At 45.9% G+C, this 15,569-nt stretch overlaps 1 protein-coding gene across 1 annotated transcript in view; it reads right to left on the bottom strand.

The window, feature by feature from the left end:
* Positions 1-416: 416 nt before the first annotated feature.
* atp2b4 (ATPase plasma membrane Ca2+ transporting 4) overlaps positions 417-15,569 on the bottom strand; it is a gene marked incomplete at both ends in the record, with an annotated part of 62,555 nt that continues 47,402 nt past the window's right edge. The window contains 5 exons of the mRNA XM_080547890.1: positions 417-553; positions 7,228-7,351; positions 7,725-7,910; positions 14,549-14,585; positions 14,948-15,189. Of these exons, the coding sequence (XP_080404016.1) occupies positions 417-553; positions 7,228-7,351; positions 7,725-7,910; positions 14,549-14,585; positions 14,948-15,189 (726 nt within the window). The remainder of the gene's footprint in view (positions 554-7,227; positions 7,352-7,724; positions 7,911-14,548; positions 14,586-14,947; positions 15,190-15,569) is intronic.

Below are 15,569 nucleotides of genomic sequence, written 5' to 3'. Positions count from 1 at the left end.
GGCTAAACTCTCAATCTGGCCCTCATACTGTCATGGCCACCTCATCATCCTCTCTCCTCTCCTCTCCCCTCAACCCTTCCCGAGGTCATTGCTGCAAAAGAGAATATGTTCTCAATAAACTTACCTGGATACCTATCAATACTTACCTGGATACATATCAATACTTACCTGGTAACATATAATAATAATAATAATAATAATTATTATTATTATTATTAATAACATATCAATACTTACCTGGTAACATATCAATACGCTCAAAACATGCAGTGAAATGCATAGCTGTACCAACCAATAGCCAGCTATGAGTCATCACACAAAGAATCACCCCGACACCACTCTATTTCAAATCCCAATGGCTTTATTTTATGTATATAGATTTGTATATATTTATATATATATTTATATAATAACTTTCACCTCAATTGCTTGATTATCATTTTTTGTTCTGTTAAATTCAAACGACAAAGGACATAAAGACCAAGGCATTCCACATGATCATATATTACAAAAGAGTAAAGAAAAACTGGGAGCGTGTGCACACCGTGCCCACACACATACATACATTATACACTTGTGTTTCTGTTAGTAGAAAGAACTGAAGACATGGGGGGAACAACGGCATCCACTGAGACAGAGACAAGCACACAGAGACAGAGTGTGTGAATGAGAGAGTGAGAGAGCTTTTGTAAGGAGAATTGAGAAATTAAATAAACAACCGTATTCTAATCCGAGAACTCTGTTGCATAGTTTGAAGCAAACAGGAGTGACATTTTGGCATGATGATGTATCATATTTACAAAAAGAGGAGGGACAGGGGAGAGGGCTCATAGAGTGAATGTGTGTCGTATAGTTGTGTGTGTGTGTGTGTGTGTGTGCGTGAAAGGTGAGAGACACACTGAGGGAAGACGTTGCTCAGAAGGTAATTCAAGAAGAATACACACAGACAGAGAGACAGACAGACAGACATACACACACTAGAAGGAAGCATAGAAAGGTTAATTCAACCAATATTTGAATTCCTCCCCTTTCTCAGACGTTGCTGAGTCAATCACCACAACAATCCCAGCCGGTCTTCTTAACGGTCTGAGTATTGTGGGTACACCATGATTCATCAGGATTAATAAATCTCTCACTTCTGACTCTCCACAACGCTGAGTGCCCATCACATTTACTCACCACGCACGCTCACATTGGGCGGCAACCTAGTAATCATCTGGAGTGCTTGTCCAATTAGAAAGAACACATTTCAAAAGCTGTCAATGTTCACAGTTCACTTGAGCCAATTAAAACCCTGGTTCTTGTAACCGTTTGTGGGTTTGTGGGACGATCCTCTCATGCTGAAGCTGCTAACGCTACAAGCTAAATATGCTAATGCTAGCAAAATAGTATTATGAGCTAGTTCTCCCTTGAGATAAACAGAGAGATTATTTTTTGGTCCTCCTGGTTTAAGGAGAGTGGGATAAGAAGGAAGTTACGCCTGGGGGGGGGGGGGGGGGGGGGGTAGAATCACAGTAACTGGTGATGTAAACGATCAGACTGACAGAAGGGAGAGGGTTAGTGGAGACCAGCAGAGGGATGATGACCTTAGAAGGGGAAATTGGTCCTGTGTTCTGTTTGTTTTCTACGTAAGACAGCAGACATGTGGTCTTGGTGTCTCGCTGAAACATCTCCCTCCTCTACTCCGTAGCCCTTGATGACCACACACACACACACACACACACACACACACACACACACACACACACACACACACACACAAACACCACTCTATCGAAGATCAGAGCTTCAGATACCCCCCTCCCGTTCCACACACACACACACACACACACACACACACACATACCACTATATCGAAGATCAGTGCTTCAGATACCCTCCACACACACGCACACACACACACAGAGCTCTGGTAATCTGAGTGAGCCTGGACAGATGGTGCAGGACTGTAAACAAGGGAAACTGGGCCACCAAGACGTATGGAGACACACACACACAGGTCGCTTCCTCTTATTAAAGAGAGACACATGTCCCCCCTAACCCCCCCCCCCCCCCCTCTGCTGATTCATATCACTGGAGAGCTTCAGTAACATAGGTAGATGTGTCTCTGCGCTATTCCTAGCAAGGAACCAGTAAACAGGCCATTTCAGAACTAATCCCTATATGGAAGCTCCAGTCACAACATTTAATGGTTAAACTGGTCAACCTGTGATGTTGAATTTTGAATACCAATTAACAACATGCTTTATAGTAGCCTACAACAGCAGTTAGCGTTAACCTAAACCAAAGTCAGGACTCAAAACTAGTCTCTGTTAGAAAGGAGACCGTGTTGGTCTGTGTGTCGTCCTTCAACACAAGGAGATGAGATGAGAGAGGAGGAGATAATGAGGTAATCGATGCATGTGATGGGTGTGAAGTGATAGCTGAGAAACAAAGGGCCTACCTGGGTAATGAGTGAATTCTCCATGGCCGTGAGTGGATAGAGAGGACAGCTTTCCCGTAATTACTTCTCATTTAGTGGTGAATGGAAATCAGTATGGCACTTTTGACAGGGTTTCTTTTCTAAATGAAACTGACATCCTCCACAGTACTGCCTTTGGTACGCTGAATAATGGAATAAGAAAAAGCATACGGTTCTTTTTTTTCCTTTTTCTTGTTTTCCGTGGACGCGGAATATAGTTATTCCGTGGGCAGCAGATGCCTGTTCTGATGGAATGGGGTGAGGCGGGAGTGTAGCACAGCGACTGTATGGAACTGTGAGGACTCACACACGCACGCACGCACACACTTTTTGGCAATGAGCACAGATACAGGAGTGTATGGTGAGCCTAGGCAATAACTTGGAGCTTAAACAGAGTGACAGAAAGTGCAGTACTTACTAAAGAGCTGATCATCATTCAATGTTAGTCTTGTGATGACACACCCAACAAGCATACATAGTTTCCTATGGGGAAAGCCCTTCAAAAATGTATCTTTCTGACACTGAACTAGTGCTATCTCCACCTCCATCCATCCATCCATCCATCCATCCATCCATCCATCCACTCAATGTGTGTTTCACCTGAATAGCAAGTTGTGTTTGTGGGTGAGAAAGATAGTGTGTGATTGTGTGTGTGGTGTGAGTGTTTGAGTGTGTGTTTTGTTTTGGAAGCAAGTAAACATTTGGGATGTCTCATTCCATACTTAAACATGCAGAACATTGAACACATATATTGAACAGTTAGCTTTTTTTATCCAAATGCAGTTTTTTTTCTCTTTTCGTACGGTGTGGTTTAGGCTACACAGAACACGACAGTACCAATCGCACCAGGTTGGACATATTGCTTTAAACCACCAAATTGTTTATACGTCATGCATGCCACATAGATGATATTATGTTTATACAAAAATAACACCAGTGCCTATTACTGTGTATCATATCAATTACAGAAAAAGAAAAAAAAATCATTTTCTGTATTTTTCGCAATTAAATACAATTGAGAATGTATTAAAACACAAAATCTGGTTTTGGGTAAATATCTGCCTATGTAAAATAAGTGGTTATGAATTTTTCAACTGTGATATTCCAGTTTTTTTTTCAACCTTTTTTTCTTTATTTACAGCTGCGGAGAAGGTTATCCATAGAATCCCCCAAAACCCAATGAAAGAAAGCATCTAAGAAAGGCAATGCTTTTACAGGAAGCAATGCAGTCAAATCCAAACAATTATTGCACAACAACCTTAGCATGTTCCTTTTTCACACATAAGTCCTAATTAAGACCTGTGCAATTAAGGTCCTACTGTAAGATATTAGTATGAAGGCTTTTTCAACAAAGAAACCAAACAATAGCTTTGTCTGGGACTTTGGTGAATTCTTCTATTCACCTGTTGGTTAGCTTCTATGGTACAGTTGTGCCAAGGTTACAAAAACAAAGAAAGAAATTAAAAGTTTGAAGTGTTTTTTTGACAGGTGGAGTGTCTACACACCCCTATGGAATGGGACGCGGGGGCAACCAGTTCAACATTGCACCCAAGGCCATGGCAAAAGAAGAGGGACAATCTTAACCAAGCCTGCCCAGCTTTTGCATTCCCTGTCCACGTTTACATGCAACAATGGCTATTTAGTGGGGAGATGAAAACTAGGGTACACATCCACAATGACAATAATCGTTTAAAACAATCTGTGTAAAGGATATAAAAGCAATGATTGTACAAAACAAACACTTTGGCAGAAACATTCTTAAAGCTATGCTGGGTGATAGTTGACTGATTGCCCCCATTTCATTACCTAAAAGTTACAAGTTATGTCCAAAAAACATCCTATGACAATATTTACAGTATACTGAATGTAGAAGCGCGGTCTTTCCAAAAGGATTTTGGCGGCAGAAGAAGAAAAGAAAGAAAGAAAGGATTATCATTGAAAATGTGTGTCCCCAAAAAATGAGGCTCACTGTCTAGCGGACGAACGGACACCACCAGCGAAGGCATCTCGTTTGTGTTTACAGACACAAACAGGAAGAGGGTGTGATGTCACTACCAGTTTAACAGTTCTGCTCTCTTACCATAAACAGTTTCCTAAGCCATTTCATAAAAAAGATTAATAACGTTTGATTTGGATGACATCTAAATCCATGCCCTGTCGAACCAGTTTGATTCCTGTACTATCGAAGAGTACCAAACCTCTCACAAAACAAGTTAAACTCATGGTCATAGTAAGCCTGATAGAACAGAAACAACATACCTACAGAAACATTTTTAAAAGTCCTATGTACTCCCAAATCATTTGAGCAATTACTTCAATGTCATATAGTGCATTTTCGTTCATTCATGCCCCATCTGATTTATGTTATTTTGAGAAATAGCATAATGTCAGCTAATGTCTCATAAGACTGTAGATAGTGACATCATAGTTGGGGAGAGGGGCGGTAAGACTAGATTGCTGTAAGAGTGTGTCCAATCAAATGGCCTACAGTAAGTAAACAGTTAATTTTAGGTTTCTTAGCCCTAGCATCGGACGACCAAATGTGGTTTTACAAACATGGCATAAATATATATTAGAACTGCAAAAACATACTCCACTGTTGATTCATCTCATTCTGACATGTACTGTACTGTCACCAAACTCTTCAGCCTATACATATATATTTATATATTTCCAAAATATTAAAAAGTACTAAATATAAAAATACAGAAGAATCGTAAAAAATGAACAAAACATTGAGTTTTTATATGAAAATCATGCAAGAAAAGCTTCCCCAGTTGGTTATGTACTAAGACTCATGAAAGCAAGGTAATGAAAGGAAAAACTAGCCAATGGAGGGAAGCGCAGTGCAGGCTCACGTACTGCCGCTGACTTTGTTCTGTAAACATCGTAGTGGTCCGTTACTTATTTTCGGCAGTGACACTTTTGTTTTGTCTTTGTTTATTTTGGTCGTTGGGAGGAGGGGGGGGGGGGGTGGGGGGGAGGATAGGAAAGAAACATCGATAACAATGGGATAGAAAACAACAACAACCTATAAAATATGGCTCTGAGTTAGAAGTAGAAAAGGCGTATCAGAGAAGGAGATTCTAGAGGAGTAACCTAGATATGGAACCAAGCTTGAAATATGGCAGTAGTACATTACTGGTAATCGATAGCACGTGTCCTAGTGAGGGCATTCGTTCCACTCTTTCGTACAGAGCTGGCAGCCTGACAGGTGGGGCGTTCACCCCAGGTGCTAGCTCTGTAGCACACGCACACGCACACGCACACGCGCACACGCACACACACACACACACACACACACACACACACACACACACACACACACACACACACACACACACACACACACACACACACACACACAGGGGGCTGGACTAGAAGATCTCTGTTGCACATAATCTGGTTGGTGCTGCTTTTCATTTGTGTTCGTTCCCCCCTCCTCTTGTTACGCCATTCTCTGTGGCTGACCCTAAAGGACATGGTGAGATGTGCTGTGTCCCTATACTAACAGGGGAGGAGAGGGGGGGCAGTATTGGATTTTGATCTGGGATGCTGATTGGTTATCCCCGAGGCCTGGAAGAGATCCATAGTCCCCTGTGTCACTGGCTGACTGGCGGCCCACACAGTGATGTTGGATAATAAACACACAGGATCTTATCGCCCCTTTCTGTTGAGATCTGAGAGAAAGATGCATGGCCTACGTTTTGGTCGCGTCAAGGTACTGAGAATGTATTTGTGTTTTTCTTTCTTCTTAAAAAAAAAAAAAGGAGTGATAGCCTGAAATAAAAACAATTAAATAAAAAAACATTTCTCTCTTATACACAGGAAATATGTGCTAATCCCCCCAAAACCATCCCTAGAAAATTCCCCATTCTACTCGACACGGATGAAACAGATCAATTATGGATGAGATGAGGTCAGATGCCCCTCCCCCTTTCTATACATCGTCTTGCTATGATTCCTTTACCACAGATAGGGGGCGCCCTTGAGCTTAAACATGCAGTTCCGTTTCCATTTCAGGTTCACTTTTAAGGAGCATGAATTCTTCTGATGAAATAACTTAGCATCTTTTTTTGCACTGTCCTTCCACAAATACAATAAATCATGAAAAATGGACCCAAAAGAACCAAATAAAGTGAAAGACGGTTAACCCTTCATGACTTCAACTCAAAGCTTGTAGTGTATCAGATTCAATTGAGACATTGTTTCCTGCATTGATCTGAATTCTCTGTCAGTACATCTCGCTTGAAAACAGAAAACAAACTGTATTGGTAATGTACACTTAAAAATGATCGAGAGATGGAGTGGCGACACTTAAGGTAACTGAAAGCTGTTAAAATGACATTTGCCCGTTATACAGTATACTGCTGATCATCACATCAGCTTAGAACTATGTAGAAGAGCCAAAGCATATGTACATGTATATCAATACACTCTTTAAAGTTCTGTGTCAAGTGAGCATACAGTATATGCAGGGTTTTAAGCAAGCACAGAACCGTAATAAAACATGCTGCGTTTCAGTCCTGGGCACACGTTGAAAAAAAAAAAAAAAGATTACAGCAACAGCAACAACAACAACAACAAATCTGAAAAAAAAAAATACAAATACAAATAGTGGACAGAAGGACAGGCGACAGCCTTCGAAGGGGGGTGGATTTTGGGGGGGGGCAGGGGGGGGGGACCTCTCTTGGCCCCACCCACCTGTGAGTTAGGGGGGGGGGTGACGTGATTGGATGTTCTGCATGTCACTCTGTTGCACATACTTGACAGGGACAGAAGCGCCGCAGTCAGTCCCGACCCAGGGCAGGTGTTGAGGTGGGCGGTGTGTTTGAGAGTGTCGGCGGGGCGGGCGGGCGGAGGAGGAGGACAGCCGGGGGTAGGAGATGGCTGTGAAGATAATAGGGATGACGCCAACCCATGCCTGTTTATTTTAGGAATGGGGAGGAGGTGAGCAGGAGGGGGTTGTTGTCAGCCTCTGGTGGGATGTGTCTGTGGATATGAGGAGGCAGGGGAGTGGGTGAGGGGGAAGAGGGTGTGGCTGGGGAGGTGGGGATGGGAATGTGGCTGGGGGGGTGTGTGGCTGGGGAGGGGAGGGGGCTGGGGTGTGGCTGGGGGAGGTGGGGGTGGGAATGTGGCTGGGGGGAGGGGGTGGGGGTGGGGGGTCATCGTAGTGGGAGGACGAGGAGGCGGTTCAGATGGAGGTCTCGTGGGTCTGGGGGGCAGCGGGGTCCCCTCCCCCCCCAGAGGAGGAGCTGGGGACGAGCTGGATCTCCACCGCGGCCTCGTCATCCTCCGACTCGTCAATGTCGGCGGCGGCGCGGGACGCCTCCTCCTCGGACAGGGGCACGAACTCGGGGTGGGCCATGAAGTTATGGATGGAGTTTCTGGATTCTGGGTTCTCGATCCCCTCGTAAAGGGAGCTACGGAACGCATTCACCACTTTAATCTGCGAGAGAGAGGGAGAAGATAGAACGAAAGAAAGAAAGAAAGAAAAAAAGGAAAAGAAAAGAGAGGGAGCGAGATGGAGAGATAGAAGAAAGAAAAGAGTTAGTGTGAGGGCACTGGCGGGGTGTCGCTGTGTGAGGTCGTGTTCATGAACTGAGGAGGAGGCAGACAGGCAGGCAGGCAGGCAGGCAGGCAGGGGCTTATGGGTAGATCTGCTGGTGGAGGACAAAAGGTGGTCAGTGAGAAATGAGGAAAGGGGAGGAATGAAGGATGCTGGGAAGCTCAGTCACTCCGCAGGCTCCATCATCCCTCCATCATCCCTCCCTCCGCTCTCACATCAAACAGCAGGCAAAAAACTAAACAAAACAAAAAACAGGAAAAAAACCACACACATGGTCCACAACACATCCCCCCCAAAAAACAATAAACACAATATATACAACACAATATACACAACACGGTTGATGCAACATCAAGGTGGAGGTGGTGGAGGAGGAGGAGACAATGGAAGGAAAAAAACAATAACATTAAACACAAATAAGTAGGCTAGAGTACACGTGAGGACAGGGGTGGGGGCGAGGGAGGAGGGGTGGGCGAGGGGCGAGGGGTGGGCGAGGGACGAATCCAAAAACAACACAATCAAAACCGATACATAAACACCAGGATCTGGGCTACATGGATATGGAACACAACACACATGAGGTTTGGCGGCGGGCAACCAGAGAACAAGGAGCACTGCCAAACATCATTTAAAAAATAAACAAAAATCCCACAAAAACCCACAATCAGATGGAAATACATTATAGTGTGTGTGCGTGTGTGTGTGTGTGTGTGTGTGTGTGTGTGTGTGTGTGTGGGAGGGGGGTGGGATATTGAGCAAGGAATACAACCACAAACTCTAATACACTGAGCAGATGCATACAGGCACAGACAGACAGAGAGACAGACAGACAGAGACACACGCATACATACACACACAAATTCATACAAGCACACACACACACACACACACACGCATGGATGCACACACACGGACGTGCGCACGCGCGCACACACGCGCACACACACACACACACACGCACACACACACACACACACAGATTGCATGCTGTCTGGGCTTTACAAGCGGGAGCTTGTTATCAATGTGACGGTAGGGTGCACATGGATCCACCCAGCCTACACACAGACACCTCGCTGGCACCTTCTGAATGTGAGAGATGCAGAAAGACAGAGAGATATATGTGAGAGATGCAGAAAGACAGAGAGATATATGTGAGAGATGCAGAAAGACAGAGAGATATACTGTATGTGAGAGATGCAGAAAGACAGCGAGATATATGTGAGAGATGCAGAAAGACAGAGAGATAGATGTGAGAGATGCAGAAAGACAGAGAGATAGATGTGAGAGATGCAGAAAGACAGAGAGATAGATGTGAGAGATGCAGAAAGACAGAGAGATAGATGTGAGAGATGCAGAAAGACAGAGAGATATAGATGGTGTGGATGTGTTGGGCAGGCAGCCAAACATGTGCCAGGTTGGTGGCTATGTGGTAAAATAAGGGATTTCTGGAGGAAGGGATATTTGAAGAGGAGGACAGAGAGAAAGATAAGAGAAACAGAATACGTAGAGCTGCAATGGACAAAGCATACGATTCGTCGCACACACACACACACACACACACACACACACACACACACACGCTAACACACACACACACACACACACACACACACACACACGTCTTCACACACACACGTCTTCACACAAACAAGCACACACACACACACACACACACACACACACACACACACACACACACATCGGCAGGGAGTCTTATGGTAAACACTACGTGTGAACACAAACACACTCCACCACGCTGGTGCTCCTGTTGGCTCAACAACTTCAGGGTGCCAGTGTCCTGGTCTCTGTTAGCCTGGACAGCCCTGCTGCACACACACACACCCTCAACTCTACCTGCTACTCAACCACGTGACCATGGACCACCATGGACCTATGATGGACCATGACCACAGCAACACAAAGCAGCTTCAACAGCAGGTTCGTCACACCCAAAGGCAGGTTTAGGGTTAGGGGTAGGGCTTTCTAAGGGAGGTTTAGGGTTAGGGGTAGGGGTTTCTACACATAGCCTTCGGGCTTTTTAACAAGTGTACATGATTGATGGACGATGCTCGTAATGTGAATGTTGTTTCCGCTAGTTTTCCCCTCGTAGGATATACAAAGCAGCATTCTGGCTTAAAAATTAAACAAAAAAAATACCACAAGCACTATCAGATGTCTCTGTGTTTGTTATGATGTACTGTATATTGTATGATGTATTATTGTTTACGATGTATATTGTCTTTGCATTTATTTTGCTCTTGTCGTTGGATGAGTGATGATGTCCTAACCCTTTGGGATCAGTAACACTCTGTCTTCTACTCTTGAGCTGTAAGCATCTATCTGCTGTCCCACCTCAGTCCTACACCAGTGAGGATGATGAATGGTTGGCCATCCGATGCCTACAGTAACTATGATGAATTTACGAGACATTTACAGCTGAACGCATGTTCTTCCCATACATCAACAGTGCTGTCATGGCAGACAGGCAGTCAGACAAGCAGACAGAGAGGCAGGCAGACAGGCAGACAGACAGACAGGCAGGCAAACAGACAGACAGGCAGACAAGCAGACAAGACACACAGACAGATAGGCAGCCAGGCAGACAGGCAGTCAGTTAGGCAAACAGAGAGCCAGCCAGGCAGACAGACAGACAGAAAGACAGACAGGCAGCCAGATAGCCAGATAGACAGACAGACAGACACAGATAGACAGGCAGGCAGACAGACAGCCAGCCAGCCAGACAGCCAGGTAGACAGGCAGACAGACACAGATAGACAGCCAGGCAGACAGGCAGCCAGCCAGACAGACAGACAGATAGACAGACAGGCAGGCCGACAGGCAGGCAGATAGACAGACAGCCAGGCAGACAGGCAGAGAGACAGACAGGCAGACAGACAGGCAGGCAGATAGACAGACAGCCAGGTAGACAGCCAGCCAGCCAGCCAGTCAGCCAGCCAGCCAGCCAGACAGACAGACAGACAGGCAGGCCGACAGGCAGGCAGATAGACAGACAGCCAGGCGGGCGGCAGTGCCTAAGGAGAGCTGACAGCCTCTCTTCACACAGCAGGGTACAGGGCGACACAGGGTGACAGGAGGATGGATGACTGCAGAGGCTCTCAGACATCAGAGGTGTGAGAATGAGCAGAGAGCTAGCAGAGAGCTAGCAGAGAGCTAGCAGAGGGGTCATCCCTATGTTCCCCGGGTCCTATGTTCCCTGCTCCCCCTAGCTTATGTGAGCTATGTTATGTCTAACAAAAGCTATTTCCCTTTATGTGCCAGGAGTGACTAGACACGCTTTGTAGCAACCCTCTCACCCTAAACCTAACCCAGACCCTGACCCTAACTCTAACCCTAACCCTAACTCTAACCCTAACCCTAACCCTAACTCTAACTCTAACTCTAACCTACACAGTCAAAAACAGAAGGACTACAAATTATGTATGGAGCTCTCCTGGTCTCTGGGTCTGTTACTATTAGAACACAAGTCAAAATGGAGAAAGTCCTGAACATGAGAGAGAGAGAGATGGGAGAGAAGCAAGACAAAAGGCTAAAGAAATAGCGAATTTGAACCTATGGGGAGAAGATAAAGTTACATGGGTAATTGGGTAAAGAAAAGAAAGAGTGACAAGAGGGAGAAAAAGAGGAGGAGAGAAAGGGGGGAGGGGGGGGGCGGGTAAAGATGAAAGAGAAGTATGAAATTGGAATAGAGCCTGCATAGTTGGAATCAGAAAAAAGATAGAGGAGAGAGAGGGAGATTTTGCGTGAAAAGGGAGAGATGGTATCAATGAAAGAGTTGCATAGACAGGGATTAGGGGTCAAGGGTTTGATGGTGAAAAGGGTCAGCTTAAGAAAAAGCCCTGAGGGAACTTTGACACTACGCAAAAAAAAAAAAAAAAAACGTTTTCAATCATAAAGCTATTTCAATTACAGAGTATTCCTAGCCTGAAGTGTATTATTGACATGTTTTCCATATTCTGTATTTCTTAAGTGTACATTTTGATTAGATATTTGCTTTTCCCTGAAGCCCTGAAGCATGACTGAAGCCCTGGCATATCCATCATTTCCAGCTCTTCTAACACACAAGTCTCCCAGTATGAGACAAGACGCAAGGTTTGAAAAAAATCAAAACAAAAAAAACTCTCACTGTTGAACTGTCTAATCTGTCTGTTTCTGTCTCTCTCAGTTCAGCGTGCGGTGGTTGCAGAGTTACACCAATACCCCCGGCATCCGCAAGCCATTTACATAAGGTATGGTGGGAGGAATATGTATCGGGTTTTTTTTCTCTTCTTTTTTCTCTTCTTCGACAAAATCCCTCTTAGGAGGAAAAAACAGAAAGAGAAAAAGAGAGAGTAAGATGCAGAGGCTGTCATGATGAAGGAGCTGCCTGGGTCGCCTGCCAAGATGGAAGAAATAAAATAAAATACAATAAATGGAGACACACACACACACACACACACAAACACACGCACACACATACACACACACGCACACGCACACGCACACGCACACGCACACGCACACACCTACACCCACACCCACACAGACAGATTGACACACACAGTGAGTCATAAGTCCTCCCTGAATACCAAGAGTGAAAGAGAGAGAGAGCGGGGGGGAGGGAGGAGAGGATGAAATGACACTGCTGATGAATATAGAAGAAGTGAGTAAGGGGGCGATTGGAGGGGGAGAAAGAGAGAGAGAAAGAAAGAGGAAGAGATTGTGAAAGCATATGAGTAAGGGGTGAAGGGAAGAGAGAGGGTGTGAGAGGGTGTGAGAGGGTGAGAGAGAGAGAGAGAGAGAGAGAGAGAGAGAGAGAGAGAGAGAGAGAGAGAGGGAGGGAGGGAGAGAGAGAGGCGGCTGCAGCATCTGTCAGCCTTCTCCTTGGAGTTCCCCTGATAGCGTGAGTGCGTGAGCATGTGGGTGTGTGTGTGTGTGTGTGTGTGTGTTTGTGTCCGTATGTGTGTGTGTGTGTTTGTGTCCGTGTGTGTGTGTGTGTGTGTGTGTTTGTGTCTGTATGTGTGTGTCTGTGTGTGACTGTGAGTGTGTGTGTGTGTGTGTGTGTGTATGTGTGTGTGTGTGGGATTGTGTGAGTGTGTGCGTGTGTGTCTCTCTCTCAGGGCTCTGTTGCTGGGCAGACAGGTTGTCTGCGCGTGTGTGTGTGTGTGTGTCTCTCTTTCTACTCAGAGGGAGAGGCATTGCTGTGTTGGGGTATGAGAACCACATGACCCCCCCCCCTCCCCCCCCCCCCCCCCGCCCCCCACCTCTCACCGCTACCCTTCCATCGAGGGACAAGGTCATCCTCCCTTCCCCACCCTCCATCTCAGTACCTAGAGAGCAGGGCTCTCCTCTAAACGACTGTTTTATTAAACCACCACAACTGATTGTCTCTCGCTACAACAAAGGCATACAAATGACTTTGTGTGGCCGCAGATGATATGTCGCACAGACACAGAGGTGCGCACACACACACACACAGACACAGACACAGACACAGACACAGACACACACGCACACGCATTTACTCAATTCTGTGGCACCATTTCTCCACGATTCTCTTGAAGTGTTTACTTGTGCATTCCTCCGATTGCATCTCAGTGGAGATGGATTGGCGTAAGAGCCCATGCTTAGACCAATCCTACCCACGTGCAGAAGTGCACAAGCGCATACTTCAGGTTAAGGGTGGAAACATAGGACGCAGAAATAGATTCTCTCTCTCTCTCTCTCATTCTCCAGGTGTGTTCACTGTTGACCAGCATGGGTTGGCTGGAGATGGAGAACCAATGAGCTGTGAGCGTGACTAGCCCTTCACAACGCCCTGTACTGTGTGTCCATGATGTTAGTGCAACGAAGGTGGCAGAGACATGCTGTCTGATAGGCAAGCCAGAGACTGGTAGTATATAGGCAATACATACAGTACACACACACACACACACACAGACAGACACACACACACACACACACACACAGACACACACACAGACACAGACACAGACACAGACACACGCACACAAACACACACACACACACACATATATACACACACACACACACACACACACACACACACACACACACACACACACACACCACAAAGTGCAGGCAGCTCAGGTAATGGGGACGGGATTATTATTATTATTCCAAAAACAAATTAACCCTTTGTGAGATCTCCTAGTGCCTCCCCGTAGATACTAACCACAGAGTTAAACCCCATTCAGATTACAGAGTCAACCCCTGGTGGTAATACCCAGGAGAGATTAACCAGTCCAATTATCTCACTACCAGCCTGCTGACTTGGGGCAAAAGAGCTGAGAAAATGGATGTCGGATTTCCTGATTACGGGACTTTTTTTGGACTCGACAATTAGAAGGATTATATATATTTTTTGGTATCTGCATTCCTGCAGTTCCTGAGTGTTTTATTTTAATTTTATTTTTTTCTCTTCTTCACTGAGAAGTCTCACAGGGGTGCGTTCATGCAGATCAGATGAGAGTTTTTTTCGGAATAACTCAAGCCCCCACGATGCACTGGGAGAAGCCGGAGGAAAGATGCATGAGTCTGGGATAAAGTGCGGAAGAGAGGGAGAGAATGAGTGAGAACTTAGGAGGATAGGGAGATAAAGAGAGAGAGAGAGAGAGAATGAGGACAGTCGGAAAGAAGGACAACAAAGAGATAGATAGACAAGACAACGATAGACAGAAAGAAAGACAGAAAGAAAGAGACAGTATGTGAGAGAGAAAGAGAGAGGGAGACAGAGAGTGAGAGAGAGAGGGGTGATAATCAACAGGGCGAATGCGTCAGTCAGTTGATCATGCAGCATTCAGCATTCTGATTGGAGGATGCAGGCGGAAACAGAAAAAATAAAATAAAATAAACGCCATTCTGCTTCAAAGAGGGTAGCGTTGTTGTGTGTCATAAACGGGTCGTCGGGGCGACCGTCGCGGCACTCACTGCCTGCAGTGGAGGAGGAGGAGGAAGCGGCAGCAGGAAGGGGCGGGGCCCCGGCAGCATTGGCAGCGGACAGGGAGGAGGAGCTAAGCCCTACGTGGGTGGGGCTAGAGACAGTTTTGGCGTCGTTGTGTTGGCTGACCACCGAGGGCTGGCGCCGCAGGGCGCCCGGCACGGGAGCCTGGCCCGTCTGGAACGTGTAGACCACGTCCATCTAGAAGACACACAGAGGACAGGACAGGACAGTCAGAAGAGGAGGAGGAGAAGGAGGGGTTGGAGAGAAAGAGAGAGGGGAATCAGGAGAGAGAGAGAGAGAGAGAGAGAGAGAGAAAGAGAGACAGGAGTCGCTGTATGGGCAGAGCAGAAACAATTGTTATTGAAAAAGAAAAGATAAATCCCCCCCAAAATCATTAGTTGGAGAGGGTAGAGGGAGGGTCAGAGCGAGGGAACGAGAGAATGAAAGGAGAGAGAGAGAGAGAGATAGAGAGAGAGAGTCTGGAAGGGCCCTTAACCGTGACAGACAAAAGGAGGCTGGGTGGGAGCGAGAGACTCGCAGATACGAGGCGAACAGAAAGTGTGGTTCTACGGCGCCGC

This window comes from Nansenia antarctica, assembly GCF_963989245.1.
Source record: "Nansenia antarctica genome assembly, chromosome: 18".
NCBI classification, from domain to species: domain Eukaryota; kingdom Metazoa; phylum Chordata; class Actinopteri; order Argentiniformes; family Microstomatidae; genus Nansenia; species Nansenia antarctica.
This window is presented reverse-complemented; position numbering and strand designations above follow the sequence as displayed.